The sequence below is a fragment of the Lactuca saligna genome, chromosome 2 (assembly GCF_052625555.1).
Source record: "Lactuca saligna cultivar CGN05327 chromosome 2, ASM5262555v1, whole genome shotgun sequence".
Taxonomy (NCBI): Eukaryota; Viridiplantae; Streptophyta; class Magnoliopsida; order Asterales; family Asteraceae; genus Lactuca; species Lactuca saligna.
Window position 1 is genome coordinate 18,913,627 of NC_136418.1, and position 25,118 is coordinate 18,938,744.

The 25,118-nt window shown below is 35.8% G+C and overlaps 1 protein-coding gene across 1 annotated transcript; it reads left to right on the forward strand.

The window, feature by feature from the left end:
- Positions 1-731: 731 nt before the first annotated feature.
- LOC145030738 (protein PSK SIMULATOR 2-like) lies at positions 732-7,081 on the forward strand. Its single transcript, XM_078979139.1, has 12 exons — positions 732-1,446; positions 1,583-1,896; positions 1,971-2,063; positions 2,184-2,274; positions 2,897-2,990; positions 3,104-3,201; positions 3,324-3,393; positions 3,933-4,042; positions 4,189-4,305; positions 5,001-5,077; positions 5,362-5,406; positions 6,379-7,081. Exons 1-12 carry the CDS (start codon positions 1,159-1,161, stop codon positions 6,812-6,814), a joined length of 1,833 nt encoding a protein of 610 aa, XP_078835265.1. The 5' UTR covers positions 732-1,158; the 3' UTR covers positions 6,815-7,081.
- Positions 7,082-25,118: the final 18,037 nt, after the last annotated feature.

Sequence of the window (25,118 nt, forward strand, 5' to 3'; positions counted from 1 at the left end):
GTTTTTGGACCTTTGGTGCAAGCTGGAAACTATTTGGACCCCATCCAAAGGTTTTGGCAAACCACAAGGACCAAATTCGCAGTTTTGTCTTAAAAATTATAAAAACTTCAAAATATTAGTCATAAGTCACAACACAAAATGATAAACAATAAACTGGTAAAATGTAAGAGAAATAAAGTGGTTAAAAAAATCAAGGGAATGTAGAATCGGATTGAATTCCAATCTTACGATCCTATCCTAAATACGATCCGAATCGCTTTTCATATATAGGAACGTACGATCATATGATCTGGATCGCGATTTTGACAACCATGATCACATCTTTTAATTTATATATTATTTTATAAATCTATTTAAAAAAAACAATGGGGGTGTATTAGGAGCCACATCGAAACCATAATATAAATCAGTTCCAAATGGTTCCACACCCCTAATTGTAGATGTGACATCAAGGTGTTTTTGAAGACAAAACATAAAGAATAAATAAAAAGATAACAAGTTGATCGTATAAAATCAAAACATAAAATAAATTTATTACATAAAATAATAATTTAATAGTTTTTTCGTGCATTTTGAGTATAGATCGAGCAAAACTAAACCAAATAAAATGATTTAAGGTACGATTTTTAAACCCAAAGTCAAAGGAAACTACTGAAAAGTATATAGTGTGAAACTGTGAAGGGGTAAAAGAATAGAAAAAAAGTGGTCCTTCAATCTCCATCAAAGAAGCAATCGAGACCAAAAGAGGGTTTAGACCTTAACAATGGAGTAAACAGTAAACTGACAGTGACTTCAACCCACCACCAGCAATTCAGCAAACACCTCTGAAAAGCAGACGACTTTCTATCATCTAAACCACAGTCAAACCCTACGCCTTTTTCTAATCCGTGTTCTTCAAATTCCCCCCCTTTTGTCTGTTTCCCCATCATCAATTTCCGAATCTCATTTCCCCAATCTGCAAGCAAGAAAAAACCTCAATCAACGCGTTTGTCACACTCAGTTTTGTTCATACTCACGGATCGTGATTGATATATTCCCATTTCTTTATATGGCTTGCAATTCTTTCGTGTCCGTCAACTGTTGCGAACTCTGGATTTGGTTTGTTAGATTATCTGGTTGAACGCGATTCACCGGATCTTTCGATTTAGGGCGAGAAAAATGGGTGGGGTTTGTACGGGAGGGACGTTGAAGCGGAGCACGGCGGCGGATTACGGCAGTGATAAGAGTAGTACTGGGTTTTCAGGGAAATTGAGGTCTGTTAAGAGCTTTAATCATCAACAGAAGAAGAATGATTATGATAATGGTAATGATGATTCCGTTTTATCTTCTTACACACAAGATAACGATGTATATCATCGGAAAACCACATCGTATGATTCCGGCGAACTGTTCTTCTCGATTTCAAGAGAACTGAAACCCTCTACCCCTGCTAGGGTAGCTAGCAAGGTATATATCCAATTCCTTTCTCTTTTCTCCATCAAATCCACTCCAATTTCTCTATTTTCAACGAAGATCCTTGAATTCTTCAGTATAAAATCACAATGGAACTGATTTGATTATGTTAATCTTCCATTTTTGGCAGGTTCCTCATGTAACGACGTTTCTTGGTAAAGCTGGAAACGTAGGTCTTGAAGTGTTGGACACTTTAGGAAGCAGCATGACGAATTTCAATTCTCATAGCGGATTTGTATCAAATTCAGCTTTAAGAGGGAATAAAGTATCGATTTTGGCATTTGAAGTTGCTAATACGATTGTCAAAGGCTCCAATTTGATGCAATCCCTTTCAGAAGAAAACATTCAGATTCTTAAAAAGGAAATATTGCATTCGCAAGGTGTTCAATTGTTGGTTTCTACTGATATGAAAGAGTTGTTAAGTATTGCAGCTTCTGACAAAAGGTAATTCGATTCTTACAAAACATTCAAGAAATATTAATTAATTAACAAATTAATTTGATTTGGTTTTTTCATAGGGAGGAATTTGAAGTGTTTTCAAGAGAAGTGGTGAGATTTGGAGATATGTGTAAGGATCCACAATGGCATAATTTGGATCGTTTCTTTGTAAGGTAAAGCTGAAGTTTTTTTAAATACTTATAAATAATTAATATTAATATTAAATATGATTACAAAAACTATATTGTTAGAATTAAATAATCAGATTTGAATGAAATGTTTTTATGAATCAGGTTGGATTCGGATCCAATAACAAACAAGCAACTTAGAGAAGAGGCTGAGATTACAATGCAAGAACTTGCTAATCTTGCACAACATACTTCTGTAAGTCATTTATAAAAAAGTTAAGATATTTAATCTATAATTATAAAAACTATATTGTTAAAATAATAATCTGTTTCTTAACGTTAAAATACAATTCATGTGAGTGGATTTTATGAAGTATAGTATTGTAAAAAGAATAAAATTGAAAGTACAATGCTATATAATTAGGTAGATTTTTTAAGGGTTAATCTCATAAAAGAACTTATATTTGTGTTTTTTTTTTTGGATTAAACCGAAACTTTATTCTGTTCATGAAAAAGACCTTGTATATATTTCAATTTTTCCGATTCGGCCCTTTTAGTTGTTTTTCTCCAAAAAACGTAAAATGTGAGGGTTTTTTCAGGAAAAACAAAAAAAGTTGAGGGTTTATTTGGAAACATTTACAAGGTTGAGGTTTTTTTCGAAAAAAAAGACAAAGTTGAGGGTTTTTCGGAAAAAATGAAAAATATAAGGTGTTTTTCATGAAAAAAGTAAAGATGAGGTTTAATCCGGAAAAAACCACAAAGTATAAGGTTTTTTTTATGAGATTAACCCATTTTTTAAAGTATAATGTTGTAATAGAAAGAAATAAAAGTAGGATGCTATAATAAAATAATAATAATAATATATATATTTTTTGCAGGAATTGTATCATGAGTATCATGCTTTGGATAGATTTGAAGTAGATTATAGGCGTAAGATTGAAGAAGTAGAATCTTTACATCTTCCTCGAAAAGGTTAGGCAAAATTAAAATCATTTTTGAAATTTTAATTTTTTTAAAAATAAAATATTGTAAATATTTTATGTTTGTAAGTTGTTTGATTAACATTTGATTGTTTGTTATAATAGGAGAGAATCTCATGATATTACAAAGTGAGTTAAAGCATCAAAGAAAACTTGTGAGGAACTTGAAAAAGAAATCTCTTTGGTCCAAAAATTTAGGAGAGGTACAAACTAATATAATGAGGGCCCACATGAGGGCAAATTTGTAAAAAGTAACTGACTTAAAAAATGAAATAAATGTATTTTTTTTTTTTTTTTTTTTTCATTTTGCATTTCTTGTTAGTAGGTTGTGGAGAAGCTTGTAGATGTTGTCACCTTTATTCATCAAGCAATTGTGGATGCTTTTGAAGAGAATGGTATTGCAAAATACTTCAAATTTAATTTAATTTAATTTTTTTTTTCCAAAATGTTCAATGAAATATTTGAATTTATATAGCACATATCAAAGGGCAAAATACAAAAAAAAAAAAAAAAAAAAAAATCATGTACTTAACTATTTATATAGTGAATTAAACCATTATACGTTTTCTAAGCGATGAAAAAAATCAAAATAACCATTTTTCTCTATTACACAAATGGTTCCTTGAGGTTTGTTGTATATTGAAGATTTGGTTCAAGGGTAAAATTGGTCTTTTCATAAAAAAAAAATAACAGCTGAAAAGTTAGTTTTAACATCGGAAGGACCATTCATGCAAGGTTTTGAAACCATAGGGACCAATGTCATGACGTTTTCCATAGTTGTCCTCAAAGTGTGATATTTTGCAAACCACAGGGACCAATTATGAATTTTTTTCTTTTTATGTAATTAGCAATCGACCGAGATTATCTTTTATGATTATTTAGAGGTTAAATAAATAAATAAAATAGTTGAGTGGAGAAATTGATTAAATTTCAGCTGCAAATTCAATAAAGAATGGCAAAGACGTAAATAAAAAGACGGAAAGATTAGGTGGCGCGGGTCTTGCTTTACACTATGCCAATTTAATCACTCAGATGGACAACATCGTAAGCTACTACTCTATTATTCTTTAATTTTAATTTGATAAAAAAATTAATGCATTTGATATTTTTGAGCATTTTGGCATATGTTTGTGGATATAAAATTAAAACATATAACAAAAATTTTACCATTTATTTAAATATTTTTTTAGGCATCTCGTCCAACTTGCTTGCCTCCTAACATGAGGGACACGTTATACAACGGTTTGCCCGCCAGTGTAAAAGCAGGCTTACGGTCTCGATTACAAGCTCTTGATTCAAAAGAAGTCGTAAGTAATTTTTTCAACAGTTAATCTCATAAAAGACATTGTATTTTTTGTTTTTTTTTTTTTTAATTAAACCTCAACTATTTTTTTCATTTTTTTCGATCTGGCCCTTTTAGTTATTTTTTTTCCTGAAAAAACTTGTAGACTGAAGGTTTTTTTTTTTTTTTTTTCCCGGAAAAAACAAAAAAGGTTGAGGGTTTTTTCGGAAACAGTTAGAAAGTTGAAGGTTTTTTTTTTCGGAAAAAAGACAAGGTTATGGTTTTTTATCGGAAAAAACTAAAAAAGTTTGAGGGTTTTTTCGGAAACAATTAGAAAGTTGAAGGTTTTTTTTCCGGAAAAAAAGACAAAGTTGAGGGTTTTTTTTAAGGAAAAAAAATCGAGCTTTAATCTGGAAAAAAACATAAAATATAAGGTCTTTTATGAGATCAACCCATTTTTGAAATCTCTATAAATGTTTTCAATTGTTTGGAGTAAATAAATAATCACTAATTATGATTATGATTTTTCTGATTGTTGAGATAAATTTAAAATTACTCGACTTTTAAACAACTAATTATTTAATTCTTCAATTCATTGTAATCAAATTGAAAAACACACGTCCGAAGTCCAAACACCGCCTTATTTTTAGTGGTATAAGGGACAAGGGTAAAATAGTAAATTCCGTTTTAACATTATAAAATTTTATTGGTTGGTTTCAGATGACAATGCCTCAAATTAAAGCGGAAATGGAAAAAACTCTTCATTGGCTCATTCCCGTAGCTACTGACACCACCAAGTATGCTCTTATAAATAGAAATCTGACTGACAGACTTGTACTGTGTTTGACCTGCATTGGACTGTATCAACTATCAAGACTTATGTCAATAACACAAAAATCACAAATGTTTTGTCCTACCAATAAATAGAAATTTGTACAAAAGATGGAAATACCCTTATCATCCTCATATTAAAAACTAGCTCTAAAAAGCTTGTCCTATCTTGTCTTGTCTTGTCCAATATTACAAAAGACGTAAATACCCTCATCATGTTTTTACATTTGTCATTTTCTTGTGTCTACAGAGCACATCAAGGTTTTGGTTGGGTTGGAGAGTGGGCAAATACCGGGTAAGTCACCAATTTATATATATTTTAAGACTTTTTTGTTTCTAAGTAAAAAAGAAATCACTTTTAAATATTTATCTTCATCAAATACTATAAGTAAAAAAACACGAGAAAAAAGACAAAAATAACTATCTTTCTTAAGCTTTTTCCTAAAAGTTGGCCAAAATTTAAGAAAATGTTCTCAATAACCACAATTTTTGCATTTAATTAGCTTTGGCACTGCAAAATTAATTAAGCGACGTGTTTTTTGATATTTTGAAGAAAAATAAAAGTAAAAGAATGCATGTTGCGAATTTCTTCATATTTTTTTTTGAAAATCATGATTTTTTATGGGTTAATCTCATAAAAAATCTTATATTTTGTGTGTGTGTGTGTTTTCATGATTAAACCTCTAACTTTATTTTTTTTTCCTGAAAAAGACCTTGTATTATTTTCATTTTTTTTTGATCCGGACCTTTTAGTTATTTTTTTTTTCCGAAAAAACATGTAAAATGTGAAGGTTTATTAGGAAACAGTTAGAAGTTTGAGGGTTTTTTGGAAAAAAGACAAAGTTGAGGGTTTTTTAAAAAAAAGATGAGAATATACAATTTTTTATCAAGAAAATAATAAAGTTGAGGTTTAATCCAGAAAAAACACAAAATATAAGATATTTTATGAGATTAACTCTTTTTTATTTATCAAGAAACATATTTGGAAGTTTTTTTTGGTAGGGAGAAATAGCGCAAAGACAAGGAAAAGTAAAAAAAAAACCATGACATGATAAAATCGATAGTTATTAGGTTTTATTTATTTATTTATTTTAATTTATTTAAATGTTGGCTAATTTTTGGAAAAAGCTTAAGAGAAACGGCTAAGTTTGTCTTTTCCTCGAAACATCTGAAATTAAAATAATTTTTTTAAAAAGTTACGACTTCAAATTTCTCTGACTTTCTTTCTGTATTAAGTCGTTCTTTCTGTATTAAATCTAAACAACAGATCCGATTTTGGAAAAAAGACATCAACAAGCAACAACATAATCCGCCTACAAACATTATACCACGCGGACAAACAAAAAATGGATCGATACATACTCGATTTAATCATCTATCTTCACCGTTTAATAAGCCTCGTGAGATATCGCGACAAAATACCCAAATACACACCCACCCGATCTCCAAATTCAAACGGGTCAAATCCAAATCCTAAACGGGTCGAAATCTCATCAGAGGACAAGAATTTGTTGGAAGAAGTGACAAAAAGAAAAACGGGTGTTCGTGGAGTGAGTAAAAGTCAAGAACTTGTTATGGTGAAGAAGAAGAGAGGGGAGGTTTTTGTGTCGAGTAGAAGTATGGGGAGTTCACCAAGGAGAGATTTGAAGTTTGAGAATGCTAATATGCTTGATGTGTTAGATGGGCTAGGTACAACTTATTGAGCTATGGGTACCAAGAATTTAAAGATTTTTTTTTTAATTTTTTTTTTATTTATAAATGTTTGTTATAGTAACTTTCTTATTGAATAAGAAAGTTGTATGTGTATGTATGTATGTATAAATTGTTGTTATGAGAGGCGTTAGGCGTGTAGTTGAGTGGGGAAATTGTAGTTGGTTGGAACTACCGGTGTTTGAAATAACCGGGTTTAATTGGATATATAGTGTCACCAAAATGATTATTATTCTTAATTTTATTTAACAATTCGACTATCTTTTTGAGAGTTGGACACTTGATTATTGGCAGTACCACATATTTGAAGTGTTAAAGATACAAACACACACACACAGTATCATTTTCACATCTCAACATATAACAATTAGTTCATATATTATTAGGAGAATATGTTGATGAATATACTATAGGGAAATGAACTAGTGATGTGTATTTAAAGAAAATAATCAATTTTTTAAGCGTTAATACCATAAAAGCCATAATTTTTACACCCAAATTCTAAATTAGCCCTAAATGGATTTTTTGTGTCTAATTAAATATTATGTATGTGTTACTTTTGCCTCGAGCTCTGTTAGCCGGTTACCCCTTGTACCCCTTTACAAATAGGTGTTTTACCGTTAGAAACCCATCTTCCACCTCCTATTTCTACCTTCTCCGATTTCTTCTTCCACACAACAACTTCTTCATGACTAGTTCATCTACATGGTCAATGACTTCAGGATTTTAAAATGTTAATGTCAATTTCAGGAACAAAAACAACCCATGGTTTTGTGTTGTTGTGGTGTTGAGGCTAGCTTCTCAATTTCATGGACGGACAAGAATCTCGAACGAAAATTTAGGGGATGCACCAACTACAAGGTATGTTCTTCACTCTTTGATCCAGTATAAAGTTTTGTTATGGGACTAAGGGTAAATTTATCATAAAAATGTGCAGGATCCTTTCAGGTATTGTATATTTGATACCATATAAAGAAAGAGTATACAAATCATATATTTGATTGATCAATAACATATATTTCTTGTGGCTGGACCCACCTTTTACTAGTGAAGAAAGAGATTACAACTATTGTTTGACTAATTATTAACAACCGAAATAAAATGTGCAGGATCCTTCCTGGTATTGTAAGTTCTTCATGTGGTTGGACCCACCTTTGCCTAGTGAAGATTACAAAAACCTGATGTACCAAATGCATTTAGCTCTGGTTGGTATGGCTGATGGCAATGCTCGGTTGAAACAGGTGAATATGGATCAAAATAGGAGGTTGATGTTGATGATGAAGCTTATGTTCATCATGGTCATGCTATTTGCAGTGATGTTGGTAACGGGGACTATATTGCTGGTGAAATTGTAGGAAGTTAGGAAGTTAAGTTTAGTCTTTTGTGAAGTTGTTGGGTAGGTGAAATTGTACTAGATTGCTTATTTTGGCGCAATTATAATAGCATCTGAAAACGTTTTGAAGGTTGTAACATGGTACCCTTGTAATATATAGTCCTACGGGACAATTAATATGAAAAACATTAACCAGAAATTGACAATGTACTATCCATTACAAACTGACACTGAACTTTGAACTTACTACAAACCACAATCTTTATAAACATAATAGCCAAATACATAAATGGAGGGTAACCATCAGAACCAAACTTCCAATTTTACAACAATGTTTACAAGCCAAAAAATGATTTCACAAAATGACAATGTACTTACTACAATTTACAGTCAAAAGATAACATGTTGTCAACAAATTGGAAGCTTGTTATCAAAAGATGCTTTCACAAAAAGGGCTATCAAAAGATTTATGCCCAATTAACCCCCCATCCATAACAACATCAGTCCAATGTAAGTGCTTTCTCAGTTGTTGAACCACTTCCATCTGGATCATGCACTGCTTTTTCAACATAATCTTGATAATTCTTTTTGAGGGCTTCCTTTTTCTTACCAACAGATCTTGTGTTTCTTGACTGGTCTCTTTATCAACTATACTCTCAACCAACATCTCCTTCCTCTCTTTTATCAACTGTGAATAAGAAATTAACATATTATCACATAATGTTCAAGAAAATTGTGTTAATAATTAAATTTATAACTACACACCTTATTAAAAGCTTCAACAATTTCCCCATGATCATATCCAGATGCCTACAGATCTTTAATAGTTTCAAAATCTTCATGGTCAAGCTTTTCATGGCAGGTAAGTACAACTTCATCAACACCTCCTGCCACAGTTTGACTTAAACTACCATGCACAACCCCGATTCTCCCTACATATTTGATCTTACCTCCCCTCCTTGCCATCATCCTCATTCTATTCAAAGGAGAAATTAACTGATCAACATCTATCATCTTACCTGCTTCTTTTGATGTGCCCTCAGTAGCTTTCATCTTTCCCTCACTTGCTTCTTTTGATGTGTCATCAACATCTTTCTTCTTTACCTCATTTTCTTCTTTTGATGTGCCCTCAACAACTTTCTTCTTTTCCTCACCTACTTTTGTTGGTGTCTTTGTAATGTTCATAGTTGGATTCCCTCCCCCATCTCCTTGTGGTCTGCCATTTTTTCCTTTTAGGGACAGGGTGTAACACCTGGTTCCTGGTACGTATTTAAATTCAAGTAATTTCATGTTTTGCCCTGGGACTCGGCGAGTTAGAGGCCCAACTCGTCGAGTAGACTCAATTCTGACTGGGAGGTTTAGTGACCTACTCAACGATTCGGGGGACCGACTCGATGAGTAGAAGCTGTTTGGATGAAACCCTAATATTTAGGGTTTGCACCCTATTGAAACAACTTATCTCATCCCACACCAGCCTCCATCGTTCCTCTCACTTCCAGAAGACCCTAAATCGAAACCCTAGCCTTGTTTGTGTGTTCTTAAGCCATTCTTGTGCATTTTTGGTGGTTGTGAAGCTTGAGAAGGAGGAAGGAGATTAGGAGTTCAAGTTGAAGCTAGTAGATCCAAAAGTTGTGTTTCATTTCTAGCTCATTTGAGGTAAAAAGCTTCAACCTTGACTTTCCATTTGTTAGATCCTCTTTAGGGCTTGAATCTTGTCATTTTTGGGGCATTTCTAAGTCACCTTCGGGTTTGGGGCATTATATAGAGGAATAAATTCAGATCTGGAACATAGGAGGGTTCTCATGGCGAAAAGGTTCCAACTTTACTGCCATAAGAGCCCCATGGATCTTGAAGACTCCATTTTAGGGTCTGTTAAGCTAAATGGCCCATGCATGAACGTAAAGTTTGTAAATTTACTTACGATATGGACCCTAGGAGGTCAGATATATGGTTTAGATGCTTTGAGACCCACTGAAATCGACTGTATAGTTTTGGACAAAGAGGGACTCGACGAGTCGGGTCGTATTTCCCCATCAAATCCTTCTGTTGATGAACCAGATGCTAAGATAGAAGAACACTCCGCTTTCTAGGCTCATTAGGGACCTAGAAATTGTGGAACTCGGCAAGTTCAAGGCAATATCCTAACCACTTGAAGACTAACTCGACGAGTTCAAGGAGAACTCGGCGAGTCATAGACTAACCACCTTCATACAGATGAGGATAAACTCGATGAGTCTGTTGAAGAAGGTTTCGATGATATGTTGAAGGTAAACTCGTCGAGTTCTTGCTAGACTTGACGAGTAGGGACGAGGTTGTAACATCTTGTGGACGTGGGGACTCGACGAGTTGGTGAACCAACTCGGAAAGTCTAGCCAACCAAAGTTGACTTTAACCAGGGTTTTGACCTTGACTTTGACTTGGAATTTAGTGACCCTTGTAAGGGTTATGAGTATGAAATGGTAATGTAGAAAGGATGTTGTGTAGGGATTGAGGAGTCGAGAAGAGTCGATTTTCGTACTAAGGACAACTACACGACATTGAGGTGAGTTACCTTCTAGTAGAAGTGGGTCTAAGGCACCAAGGCCGGCCGACTAGTAGTTGATTATAGTTGAAATTATTGTCTTTGTGATAATCGTCTGCTTTGCTACTACCTGGTATGTTTATGTGTTAGCATGATATGTTATATGTGACAGTGGTAGTAATAAGGGGAATAGTCCCCAATTACCGGTCATTAGGACCAAAGGGGTAGTTTAGTACCAACTATGCTAGATAGTATGGTTATGATGTTTTAGTATGCGATAGTAGTAGGGGTGAAATAGTCCCCGTAACCGGTTGAGATAAACCGGAAGGGTAGGTCGGACACCCCTGTATGTCTGACACGGGTAGGTTAGGCACCGCGGTATGCCTAGCAGGGTAGGCCGGGCGCCTAGATATGCATGACAGTATGTTTATAGTAGGATATGTGGTATGGTGGGGGAACTCACTAAAGTTCATGCTTACAGTTTTCAGTTTTGTTTCAGGTACCTCTTCGTCGAAGGGGAAGGAGCCGGCGCGGTAGCAGCGCATCACATACACAATCTTTGCAGAAGTTGTTTGGATGAAACCGTAATATTTAGGGTTTGCAACCTATTTAAACAACTTATCTCGTCCCAAACCAGCCTCCATCATCCCTCTCACTTTCAGAAGACCCTAAATCGAAACCCTAGCCTTGTTTGAGTGTTCTTAAGCCATTCTTGTGTATTTTTGGTGGTTGTGAAGCTTAAGAAGGAGGACGGAGATTAGGAGTTCAAGTTGAAGCTAGTAGATCCAAAAGTTGTGTTTCATTTCTAGCTCATTTGAGGTAAAAAGCTTCAACCTTGACTTTCCATTTGTTAGATCCTCTTTAGGGCTTGAATCTTGTCATTTTTGGGGCATTTCTAAGTCACCTTCGGGTTTGGGGCATTATATAGAGGAATAACTTCAGATCTGGAACATAGGAGGGTTCTCATGGCATAAAGGTTCCAACTTTACTGCCATAAGAGTCCCATCCATCTTGAAGACTCCATTTTAGGGCCTTTTGAGTTAAATGGCCCATGCATAAACGTAAAGTTTGTAACTTTACGTACAATATGGACCCTAGGAGGTCAGATATATAGTTTAGATGCTTTGAGACCCACTGAAATCGACTGTATAGTTTTGGACAAAGATGGACTCGGCGAGTCGGGTTGTATTTCCCCATAAAATCCTTCTGTTGATGGACCAGATTGTAAGATAGAAGAACAATCAACTTTCTATGCTCATTAGGGACCTTGAAATCATGGAACTCAAGTGTATGTGCAGACTCGATGAGTTCAAGGCAATGTCCCAAACACTTGAAGACGGACTCGACGAGTTCAAGGAGAACTCAACAAGTCATAGAATAACCACCTTCATACGGATGAGGATGAACTCGAAGAGCTCAAGGATGAACTCGGCGAGTCCGTTGAAGAAGGTTTCAATGATCTGTTGAAGGTAAACTCATCGAGTTCTTGCTAGAATTTACGGGTAGGGACGAGGTTGTAACATTTTTTGGACGTGGGGACTCGACGAGTTGGTGAACCAACTCGGCGAGTCTAGCCAACCAAAGTTGACTTTGACCAGGGTTTTGATGTTGACTTTGACTTGGAATTTAGTGACCCTTGTATGGGTTATGAGTATGAAATGGTAATGTAGAAAGGATGTTGTGTAGGGATTGAGGAGTTGAGAAGAGTCGATTTTCGTACTGAGGAAAACTACACGACATTGAGGTGAGTTACCTTCTAGTAGAAGTGGGTCTAAGGCACCAAGGCCGGCCCACTAGTAGTTGATTATAGTTGAAATGATTGTCTTTGTGATAATTGTCTGCTTTGCTACTACCTGGTATGTTTATGTGTTAGCATGATATGTTATATGTGATAGTGGTAGTAGTAAGGGGAATAGTCCCCGATTACCGGTCGATAGGACCAAAGGGGTAGTTTAGTACCAAATATGTTAGACAGTATGGTTATGTTGTGTTAGTATGCGATAGTAGTAGGGGTGAAATAGTCCCCGTAACCGATTTAGATAAACCAGAGGGGTAGGTCGGACACCCCGATATGTCTGACAGGGGTAGGTTAGGCACCCCAATATGCCTAGCAGGGTAGGATGGGCACCCAGATATGCATGACAGTATGTTTATAGTAGGATATGTGGTATGGTGGGGGAAGTCACTAAACTTAATGCTTACAGTTTTCAGTTTTGTTTCAGGTACCTCTTCGTCAAAGGGGAAGGAGCCGGCGCGCTAGCAGCGCATCACCTACACATACTGGGTTCCACATTTTGAGATCTATGGGATTGTACTATGATTTTATTACTGTTTGATGTTATGATTTTGAGACATGTGTATTAAGGGTTTATGGATTGCTATGATATCCACAATGTTTTCAGTAAATGGTTTTATAAGTTAATTAATTAAAAACAAAATTTTTGGACTTGAAATTTGGGATGTTACACAGGGTCACTTGGACCTTCTCCATTCTTACAAGACAGCTTATTATGACCAAGTTCCCTACATTTCCCACACCTAAACAGTCCTCCTTACCTTTTCCTTTTGAGTTGGGAACTTAGAATCCTGACATTTTGAGGCGTGTCTTATCTTTATTTTTGGCCTTCCAGGCATTCTCCTAAGAAGGGGCGGTAAGGGATTCAAATATTCAGTATAGGGCCACATATTACTTCCATTAACAGGTAATATGTTGTCCCTGTATCTCTCTATGAACTTGTCCTTATAAAACCAAAAGGAAAAAAAAAGCTGGATCTCTATGTGTGAAATTGATTGCAGTTTGAGCATGGACACATGGTAACCCTGATATCTCCCATAATCTGCATGAACAAGAATGAGCATCTAAATCCATCGTGTAAGCTAAATATCCATGCCTTGTCTCAAATAATGCCCCTCCACTTGGTATTACTATGCAGAACCTAAAATTATAAGTAGTTAGTAATGTACATGTATAGACTTAAGATCAAAATTAAAATCAAATAAACAGACCTCATATGCTTTCCAAACTCCTTAATCTTCTCTAAGGTGTTTGGGCCATAGTCACCCTTCCACAGTACTTTTGGCAGCTTCCCAAAATAGGTTCTTGAGCTCTAACCCAATGTATTTCTTCCTGAAGTTTGCATAGATGTGCCTGGCACATTGTCTATGTTCAACATATGGAAATAGTTCTGTAACAACTGGTAGTAGACCTTGACATTGAATAAACAATATTATTATAAATGTATAATAATTAAACAAATTTACAATATAATTTACCTTGTGCTGATCGGAAATAACCACAAGACCCCTACGACAATCAAGTTCAAGATTAGTAACTAATAGCTCAATAAACCAAGTCGAATTATCTTTGTTCTCTACATCAATCACTTCCCATGCTATTGGATATACATGACTGTCTGTATCTCTTCCAACAACAATCAAAAGTTCTCCCTTGATCTGACCCTTTAGGAAACAACCATCCAAACAATCACACGTCCGCAACCCCTATTCCAACCATCCTTAAAATCCTTTAAGCACACATAAAACCTTTTGAAATAGTTCATGCCACTTGCATTAGAATCTACTCCCACCTTACAAGTGCTCCCTGAGTTAGACCTGAGGATTTCTATAGCATAGTCCCATGCCTTTGCATAATGTTCTTCTAACTTACCTTCTATCATCTCTCTTGCCTTTGTCCTAGACTTGTGACATTTCCCCGTAGATACATTTATTGAAAACATCCTAAGTACATCTTCCTTCAGCTTAGTTAATGCCATCTTTGGCTTCATAATAATATCCTTCAGGTAATGTTTGGCCAACCAGTTGCAACTAACCAAAGTTCCAAAATTAAAACTTCTAGCACATAGATGTATGTCACATATAAATTTAATATGAAACGTTCGTTCATTATACTTCCAAGAAGCATACACTCTAAAGGGACATGGGTCTTTTTTTATATATTTTCCCACACCTAGCAATCACTCTGTGCCTATCACTCTTCATAAACCACAACTAATACCCATTAGCTACTGCATAGTTAGTTAATGCAAACCTGAGTTGAGAATGGGACTCATAACACTCTCCCACTACTAGCTTCATTTGTGTTTCCAATGGTTGTCTGGATCATGAACCCTGTACTCTACACCCACTTCACCGTCATTTTGATCATCAATATGATTATGTTATGGATCCTTAACACCAGTTTCCTGATCATCATCTCCCATTCTATCAAGAGTCCTCCTTAACCTATTTTCATCACATAATATGTTAAGGAATGGGTCATCAGACAGGTTTGAGGTTGGTTTAAAGGTCTCTGGTGCAAAATCCAGGAAAGAGAAATCTATGAGATCATCATCAGAGTCCTCGTCCCTTACATAAACCTTTTTAGGCCCTTTCACCTTTTTAGTTTCAGATGATGAATCCATCTGTTCAAGATGAAAAATTAAACTTGTAAGTGACACTATGGAACTCGATTATGTAAGATAAGAACACATATAAACATCAATTTCTTATTGGCACCCCACATACCTTTCTACTTCAGTGACTTTCAACTTCAAGATAAGAGATTTTTTTACATGCAACAATGGTGTAAGAAACCCTTTTCAAACCATTCTTCTTCCTAAGACCAACTACATGAAACCCTTTTTTGATGCAAGACATTTCTATGAAAGGTGATATTTTGTCGTGTACAAACGATCGAGTAGTATAGGAGAGTGGTGATCGGCTGCGTACCTTGACATGTTGTTAACCGATTGATAAAACGATTTTGAAACGGGGTCACAATTATTTAGGCTAATTAGACAAAAAAAATCCATTTAGGGTTAATTTAGAATTGGGATGTAAAACTTATGACTTTTATGGTATTAACCCATTTTTTTTAACAAAATAATCATCAAGTTTGCAATGAGGCATTCTAGACGGAATAAAAACAATTTTTCTTACAAAAAATATATTTTGGGTTTCGGATTGAAATTTTGAGGTTCGAAAAAAACACTCTAGAATTTGAATAACAAGTAAGAAATCCGATGAACAATTTCGGAATTTTTAAAATAGTTTTTCTTTTTTTTACTAAAGCCTAATAAAAAGTTAAACATCCATAGTAAATGGGATGCAAATACGATACTAAGGTATATAGCATGGGCAAATCTACTATGGTGCCAGAAGTGGCACCGACAACACCTCTTTTTTTTTGGACGTAATCCAAAATTTTTTGAATATTTTTCTACTATCGTGAAGCTATTAAAATTTCATGTTACACCCCTACTATGAAACCATGCGTCTCCCCCGCTATATAGTCCAACATTTGATTGAAAAAGAGTGATATCAATAGTTCGAAATGGACATTTTTGACATAACTATAGTGGTCTCTTTGAGTTTTTTTACCACAAAACTCTGAAATTTAAAGAACAGGTATGGAATGAAACTTTTCCAAAAAAAAATGGTTATTTATAAAAAAAACTCATTCATAACGGTTTAATGAATTTCCTATCTATATTCGGTTGTTTTTATGTCGTCATTAACTCATTATCTTTAGAGTAAATTACACGATTTTTCTTGGTGTAAGTATCAAAATGTGCGTTTAGTCCCTATTTTTCAAAATTAATTCGAACTGTCACTTATATAAAAGTTACATGCTTAATCCCTGATAAACCTAAAATGACCATAATGTCCCTTTTAACACACACAGACTAAATCCTACTCCTAAATTTACTTATTTTGTCCATAAACAGACTTGAACCCTTAACCGCTCGGGAAGGAACACATTTCCCACACCTAATACCACCAGGCTATAAGCCCTTTGGTAATGTTGTAATCTATTTTTTATTTGTTTATTATTTATGATATAGAAAGGTAAAAGAATATGATCACTCTCATCCCTACCTTTACCCTACCCCTTCATCTAAAATGCTTCTCTTCAAGGCCTCTCTCTCTCTCTCTCACTATTAATTTGTTAAAGAACCCTAATCTGGACCATGACCATCACCACAAATTGTTGAAAAACCCTAATATAGAACCCTAATACGAACCATGACTACAATAACAAGTTATATAACAACCAAAATTTACATTTCTCCAAGTCCAAAAGGAATATGGATTGTACATAAGATGTACTATCATGGCACTTATAGGTTGTTTTTTTTGGAATCCATTGAGGATATCATTATCGAGGTGAAGACGTAGATGATTTTAAAACTTAGATGAGAGATTTGAATTTTTACATTTATGGAAGAGATGCAAACTTGTTAGTTGATAAGATGCTTGGTGCAAAAATCATATTTCCATAAAAAAACGCTTAGCGGTACAACTTGATGCTCGTTCGCTATCTCACTCGTTGTATGATGATAACTAAGACATGTTATTATTGTGAGATCTTGTGATTAAAAAAGTTGAGGACAATCATTCATATTCTTTATTTTAGGACGACGAGACTTCCAAGTTATATTGCAAAGAATTTGGTGATGTATCGTTTGATGCTGCATTCTAAGACCAAATCCAACTGGCCACTAAAATAGTGGAATTACTGCAATTTTTGTTCCAATTGTCTTCTAAATTGGGCGCTATCACTGTTTATAAAAGTTTGTCCACTCAATATGGAAGCCCTTTTCATCCAGTACCAAATTGCTTTTTGATTATATGTTAATGTTATATTTAATAGAATTGCTTTCATAAACGTAACATAGATAGTAAAATTGATTTTTAATATAATAATATTAATATTATTTATAGTTCATTGAGCAATAAATACCTTTAACTAATTATAGGTATACTATGGTGTTTGTTTCTTTTATTGGAATTAACAACCATAAACAATGTGTGACTTTTGATGGTGGCCTTTTAAGTCGAGAAGATACAAGTTGTATGTATGGCTGTTAGAAGCATTTCATCCTCAATGGTCTCATTAAACGACTCTCCAACGGATGAATTCCTAGTCTCCAAAGGTGTCTGACAGGGTGACCCTCTAGCCCCGTTCTCTTTGTAATCGCAATTGTAATGTTCGAGTTTTAGGTACTCGTCAATACCTTGCATAAGTCTTAAAAGTTTGCATTTTGGTCCTTGTTATGCTGGGCATAACTTGGAGTATGTTGGGCGTACTTCCTTAAGTTGGATGTGGGGGTTGGCAGTGTACATTGGACTTACCATATGTATGCCGGGCGTATGTGAGCAGACCATAAACCCTAGGGATTGGCCTCTATTTAAGTGTCATTACGGACCTTAAGGCTACCCCTCATCAGTCTCCTTCCCTCTAAAGACTCTAAACGAAATCATAGCTTTTCCTTGTATGTTCTTGATCTTTTGTTTAAACTCTTGGTGTTTTGTGCATCTTGAAGAAGAAGGAACTTGGTGATCAAGGATTAGTTGGAGTGGAGCTTGAAGATCCAGAATCTTCATCATCATGGCAAGTCTCAGAAGGTATAAAGTTTCAACCTTGTTGATTCATCTCCTATATCTAGTTATCTTAGGGTTCTTGGCATGTTTTGGTCCCTTGAGTTGTTTCATGTGAGTAGTAGCTACTCTAGAATCTTAGGATGATAAATATTAGAATTTCTGAGGTCCCTTGTGCATAAAAATGGTATCTTGATGGATTTAACTAAACCATGAAAGGGCTAATGTTCATTTCATGGGGTTAAAATGTTAAAATTGGGTATTGAGCCTTATTAATCCATGCAAAAGCTTAAAGCTTTTGACTTTATGGATTAGGACCTTGTTTTGGAGTAGATTTGAAGTTTGGATGTTAGGGTCTTAAGGGATTATGCCATCTATATAAGGAATTGTTCACATACTAGGAATTGTTCACATATTAGTAAGATGGGTGTACTTCTAAGTACGTTAGGCATACTTATAAGTTCATTGCATGTACTGGGTTTAAATCCCATCTCTCGGTAAGGTGTGAGTATGCACAATGTACGAGTCGAGTATGCTCAGCATATTCCCATCCGTGGGTTTAGAAGGTTTTGGGCCATTTTGGGCTTTGGGTGCTCTTGGGTTTAGGCTAGAGTTATTTGGGGCCAATTAAGGAAAGGGTAAAATGGTATTTTACCCTAGGAGTCGGGCTTAATGAATCAGATTCCCGGTTATGTTTTAATGCCTAATTATTAATTTGGGGTTTTATTTGATTGGATAGTACGGGGATTCTCCAAGTTAGCGGCTCGAGCATCTATTTGTTTATCAACGGGTCGATGTGAGTTTGCTCACTTTAATATAGGACACTAGGGTTGTATGTGCTTGTTGTATTTGTGAATCTTGTTGTATGTATGTGTGCCTGTTTGTTATATGTATGTGGGGTGAAATTGACCCATACAGTTGAAAAATACCGATTAAGTTGATATAGACTCGGGTTGAAACAGTCCTGGTACAACCTTGAGCTGAAATATATGTATGGTATGTGGTATTTTGTGGAACTCAATAAACTTTGTGATTACAATTTTTAGTTTATGTTTCAGGTACTTCCGATTCGAAGGGGAAGAGATCGGGATGATCGCATCGCTCACACCATGATTTTATGCGTTATTTGATCCTGATGTATTTTTGGATGATTTTCAACATACTCTAATTTCCTTTATGATTTTTATAAAAATGTTTGGTTGATGGTTTTATTAATACATAATTAAAATTTTTGGTTATAAATTTTGGGACATTACAGCAATGAAGGGCCTTAATGTGGTGATAACAAATGTTTGCAACAAAGATTTATTTCGTGGGGTTAAACTACCAAATAACGAGCCCACCATATCCCATCTCTTCTATGCCAATGACGCCCTTTTTATAGGAGAATGGAATTGATATTATATTTTTAATCTCGCTCGCATTCTCAAATGCTTTCACGTCTCGTCTGGGACTAAAGGTGAATTTTTACAAATCTCGTGTCTTTGGTATCGGCTCCTCGAATACTGAAAACGACTTGTTAGGCCTCAACACTAGGCTGTGTCGTAGACTCCCTCCCCTTTACTTACCTTGGGGTGCCCGTGGCTGCCAATATGTTGTTTAAAAAACATTGGAGGCTTGTAATTGAAAAATTCCAAGCAAAACTCTCCTCATGGAAAGCCCATACCCTTTTATTCGGCGGTCGACTTCCCTTAGAAAAAGCCGTCCTCAACTGCTTTCCCATGTCACAACCCCAATCGAGGCGGCAAAACACGTTGGGCTGTGCGACTAAGTTCATGGATCACAGGTAAACTGAATATATATCACATGTACAACAATAAACAAAATAGCATTTGAGTTTAATCTTGATATTTGAATACAATGTTTTTACATATAATAATAATACATGAAATTGCCTTAACAGATAGGCATATAATACAACAACAAGTAAACTAGGTCACCTGTAATCCAATCTATCTTGAATGTCTGTTTAATGATTTTCTGAGAATACATGTAGTTTTGAGGGTCAACACAAGGTTGGTGAGCATTACAGGTTTTCTGCTAACAACAGTAATAATACTTTTAAAAGCGTTTCAAAAAGTATTTTCTTTATAAGTAAACCATATTTAAATAAGCGTTGAAAATCCAAAGGTGTCTTGGTATAAGTAAATTCATGCTTAAAATGGTTTTAAACGAATCAAGTTTATGAGTTGTAGTAAGGGAGAGAGAGATATTCGAGTTAATGTTTATAGTGAGTCCTATAACCGAGCTATACGACTTGAGTGTACTCGACTACGACACTTCATTGGAGTTTGCCGTAAAAATTTTAGACACATATCACCTGCTTTGATTGATCAGTTGAACGAGGCACTCGACTACAACACTTCATCGGAGGGGCCGTAAGCACTCACTTTCGTAGCGTGAACGAGGCTCAAGGTGTGAATCTTGTCGTGAGATTTGTTACGTGACATTCCATGTTCTTAAAACGAACCAACGAGTATATTTATATTACCTAATAAACCAAAAGGTAGTTTTGGTGTTAATTATTAAGTATATGGTGGTGTTTCTTAAATTTAATAAACTCTAGGGTTTGATTTTTGCCAAAATCATACTTCAGGGACTGATATTGTGAATTATTCTCAAGACAAGGGTTAAACATGTGCATTTGAAACTGTTTTAGGGTCTACGACTTAATTTATTAGGTTTTTCCTGGGGGAGGGACCAATTCTGTTTAATTTAAATGTAGGCTTAACTTGAATCTGAATTATTTCACAAGGGGGGACTAGAATCTTAAAAGCAACATAGTTTAGGGTTGGATTTAAATAAAATTTATCGATGTTTGAACAATCCCCTCTTCTAATCTAGTCTCAAATTTTGTAGTTCCAACAATTGGGGACGTGACCCACGACCTAGGTCTCGCGATTCCGACTGGAGCAGTCGATGGACATTCAAAAGTGGAAATTTCACGATAGTGGTGGTCGATCAAATACTCACAGTGGTGGCTTATGAACGAAAAAGACACAACGAAGGCAGGAGGAGTCCAATGGATGTCGATCATTCGTCGATCGATTTTCAGGAAGTGATGGTCTCCGGGCAATGCGAGGAGGAGGGACAGGGAGCGAGGCTACTGTGACCTCGGTGGGTGTAGCAATCAACATCACAAGTGGAGGGTTCAGTATGGCTAGGGATTTCATCGGTCTCGATGGTGATGGACGAGCAATATGTAGAGGGATAGCCTCCCACCGATGATTTGTATGTAATTAAATGGGGGCTGCTCCGATAGCTCTCCTGTTCTTCTCTTTTTTTATGTGTTGGCTGATATCGATGGATGAACTGGGATAGATGTTTGGGGTTTATGTTTTACTGGGAAATCGATGGGTGTTTGTTCTTGTGTTCCTGAGTGGAACTAATGTAGAATGAAAGGAAACATGGAGGCATTTGGGTTTGTTTCATTTGACAGTTCAAGAAGAAGAAGAGTTCAGGTGAAACTTTGAATGGTTTGAAGACAATTGTTATAATTCTTGAAGTCATTTGATGTAATCTTATAGGCCGATTTCTTATGATTTCATTGTGTAATCAGATGAGAGATTTTAAGTTGAGTTTGCGTGTTAATTCTTCCTTTCCTCCTTTAATGTTCAGTAGATGGAATGGTTTCAATATAAGGACAACAGAAACTTAGCGTGTGGGTTTGTTTAGGATGAAGCTTGGAAGTAATCAGGGACAGGTTGTACAATAACTCGCATAAATTGTATTATATAAGTTTCATTTTTGTTGCTGTAATGGTGTTGATTATGATGACAAATGTGGAATATGAAATAATCTAGTGAATCATACAAGAATCATGAACATGAAGAACACAAGAGTAAATAAATCTCGTTTAAGCTCTCATTAATTTTTAGAAAGAGTATAAGTGGGTTTGCAATAATTCTCTCTCTAAACTAATCTCTCATAAATGTTCCTTAGATAAAATAAGTGTCACTCACTTCCTTATAAAGGAAAGACAACTCATTACACACATACAAAGGAGCAAGCACACATGACATTCAAGAGTGACGTTGTACCCTAACATTCTCCCCCTCAAATTTAGGATTAGATGTCCCGACTTCAATACCCAACGAGTTCGCGCGATCAAAACTAACCCCCCCTCAAAGTGTAACATACCGATGTTCAGGTACTTCTAATTCTTTCATGTCATGATAATTGGTTTGGTGGTTGTAATATTGGGGTTTAGACACATCTTGTTAGAGGCACCAACACGGTGTGTCTAGACAACAAAAGGCGTGTGTTTTGGTGAGAAACACAATGTGTTTTCCCTCTGGGCACGACGTGTTGACCGCTGTGTGTGAAACCCTAATATTCCGGGGTTTAGTCCCCTATTTAAGGATTATGGGGGCTAGGGTTTGTCCACCCTCAGCCTCCATATACCCTCTCAAGCTCAAGAAGAAACCCTAATCTTTTCCTCTCCCATTTTGAAGATAGATGGTGCTTTGAAGGAAGAAAGTGAAAGAAGGAAGCAAGGTTGTAGCTAGCAAGCATCATACTTCAGTTTAGTACTCTCCTGGACCATTGTAAGTGTTTAAGTCTCGATTTTTTCCATTCCTAGTGGCTAGATCTGGAGTTAGGTCCCCTTTTCTTCTTTTTATGGGTTGATGCATGGAGTGATCTCAAAATGTTTTCAACTTTATGAATCTCCAGGTCAAGGAGACCTTGTAGTGGCTTGGATCTAGTTCCAACCAAAGTTTTGATTCCATGCATAGAAAGTAGGTCATGAATTCCCTTTTTGAACTAATATGGGTTCAAGAAATGCATTGGACATGTATGTCTTGTAAAGCGTGAATCTTTGGAATGGTTTAGGTGGTTGAACCACTTTTGGAAGGAGGGGATTTTGGATCTTAAGGGTTGAGGACTTTATGGTTGAGCCTTGTATGGTTAAGCATGTAGTTTGGATTTTTGGACCTCCTTGCGGTCCCAAAGGATAAAGTTGGAAACTTTATCTTTCCTAAACACATTCATAGTCCAGATCTGAGCCTTGGTGCTCTTGGGTCGAAAAGGCAGTTGAATATCTTAAGCTGTTCGCAAACACGACGTGTTGGCTGAAGATTTCCCGTCTGTGGAATTGTGCATGGAACACGACATGGTAAAAAGAGAACACGGCGTGTTAGGTTAACCCAGGCCGTTGACCTTGACTTTGACTTTGACCAAGTTGACCTTGAGGGTTTATGGTATTATGGGTTTTGATGGAATTGGTCATTTGATGGTTGTAGGAATTTGAGTTGTGAGTTGGGATTCAGAGTCAGGCCTTATCAGTTCTACGCAGCTTGTGTGGTGAGTTTTCCTCATTGTACTGTTGGGTCGAAGGCACCAAGGCCGACCCTTTGTTTTAATAACCTAATAATGTTAATATGACGAGTATGGAATTAATATGCATGCTAGTCTTAATATGTTAGTCTTGATATGGTAGTCTGGTAGATCTGTAGAACCTACCCGTGACATTGTCTATTTTCTGAATATGTTGTTATCTGTTACATGTCGATATATTGTGTGGGTTGGGTTGAGGTTGTACTGCTCCGTGCTTTATCCAACAAACCCAGGAACAAGACAGACATGAGCTGAGGGCCGGGAAGGGCATGCCAGACTTATAACGAGGGCTCATGAGCATTCCAAATACGAGCTGAGGGCCGGGAAGGTCATGCCAGACTCGTAATGAGGGCTTATTGGTATTCAGTCCGAGGACATATCAAATCGGGGAGCAATCCAGACATAAGTTGTGGGCCCAAGAGGCAAGCTAGACTTATGCTGTGGGCTCAGGGGTAATCCAGTCTGTTAGCTGTGGACCCATTGTATGCTGTTATTGTATTTGTGCTATTTGTTACGTATTGGTATTTAGGGGGAACTCACTAAGCATTGGGATTTCAGTTTTGGATTATGTTTCAGGTACTTTAGAGGATTGCAGAAAGGTGAAGGCGTGATCGTGCACCTCCTCATATTTTGTGTTATGATATTGGGAAAAACTCGAATGTCTAAACTATTTTGAAAACTACAATGTAAAAAATTATGATTTTTGGTTGGATGAAAAAGTTTAAATTTTTATAAATTTTTACCAGTGTTACATGAAGTAATATCGGTCTTCAAATCCGCAAATGAATACCCGAGAAGCATCGAATACCCATTCTTCATTTTCCCCTTTTTATAATTAACAAGTGATTATAAAAACCTACTAAGGTTGAGAAGCGCCCGAGGAATAAACTTCACAAAACCCCCCCTCGATGTGTGCCAAAAATGAAACCGTAAAAAATTGCATTGAAATACAATCAAGTTATGAAAAATTTCCATTTTTTTTTGAAAATTTTCAACTTTTGGGTGAGAGTTGCAAGAATTTTGAAAATCCGGGTAAAAAATGACAATATCAGAATTCTTTTGGGACCCTTTGCGCTAAAAACGGTCTCGGATGTGAAACTTTACCCCAATTGCGAAACTGGGTATATAGTGTTAATTCACATTAACTGTAGGGTCCTGAAATATAAATTTCACCATTTCTCAAAATTTTTATTCCAATTTCGAAGTTGTGTAAATTCTGCCAACATTTTGAAACATCAGGGACTCAATGCGAAAATTTTTCATTCTTCTCAAACTGTGATCTCTATTTCGCAGTTGGACCATAACTGCCATTTTGTCGAAAGACCAGGGACTCAAATCGAAAATTAATATTTTCTTCCCCATTACACTTTACTTTCCAGTATCGTGACCAATGATAAACTCAAAAAGTGAAGTCCTAAATATCGAACTCCAACTTCGAAATCAAACCATCTAAATCGAGACTCCTATTCCGAAGTCAGGTATTCGCTACTCGACATCGACTATCAATTCCTAGGCTGGACTCCAACCCTTCACTTTCAATCAGTAAACATTGACTATTGACTCCAACCTGTCGACTTCGAAAACGATCGAACCAAGCCTTCGAAATCAACAAACAACCATCGATTCCAATTCCTTTTGCCACAGTCGATTATCAACTTTGATACCCAAGCATCAATCATCAACCAAAATCAACATATCGACACCAGTCCTTCGATTTCTATTAACA

Coding starts and splice junctions, on each gene's coding strand:
- LOC145030738 (XM_078979139.1), top strand. CDS start 1,159: ATGGGTGGGGTTTGTACGGGAGGGACGTTGAAGCGGAGCACGGCGGCG. Junction 2,991..3,103: donor TTTACATCTTCCTCGAAAAG/GTTAGGCAAAAT, acceptor TTGTTATAATAG/GAGAGAATCTCATGATATTA. Junction 4,306..5,000: donor CTCTTGATTCAAAAGAAGTC/GTAAGTAATTTT, acceptor GGTTGGTTTCAG/ATGACAATGCCTCAAATTAA.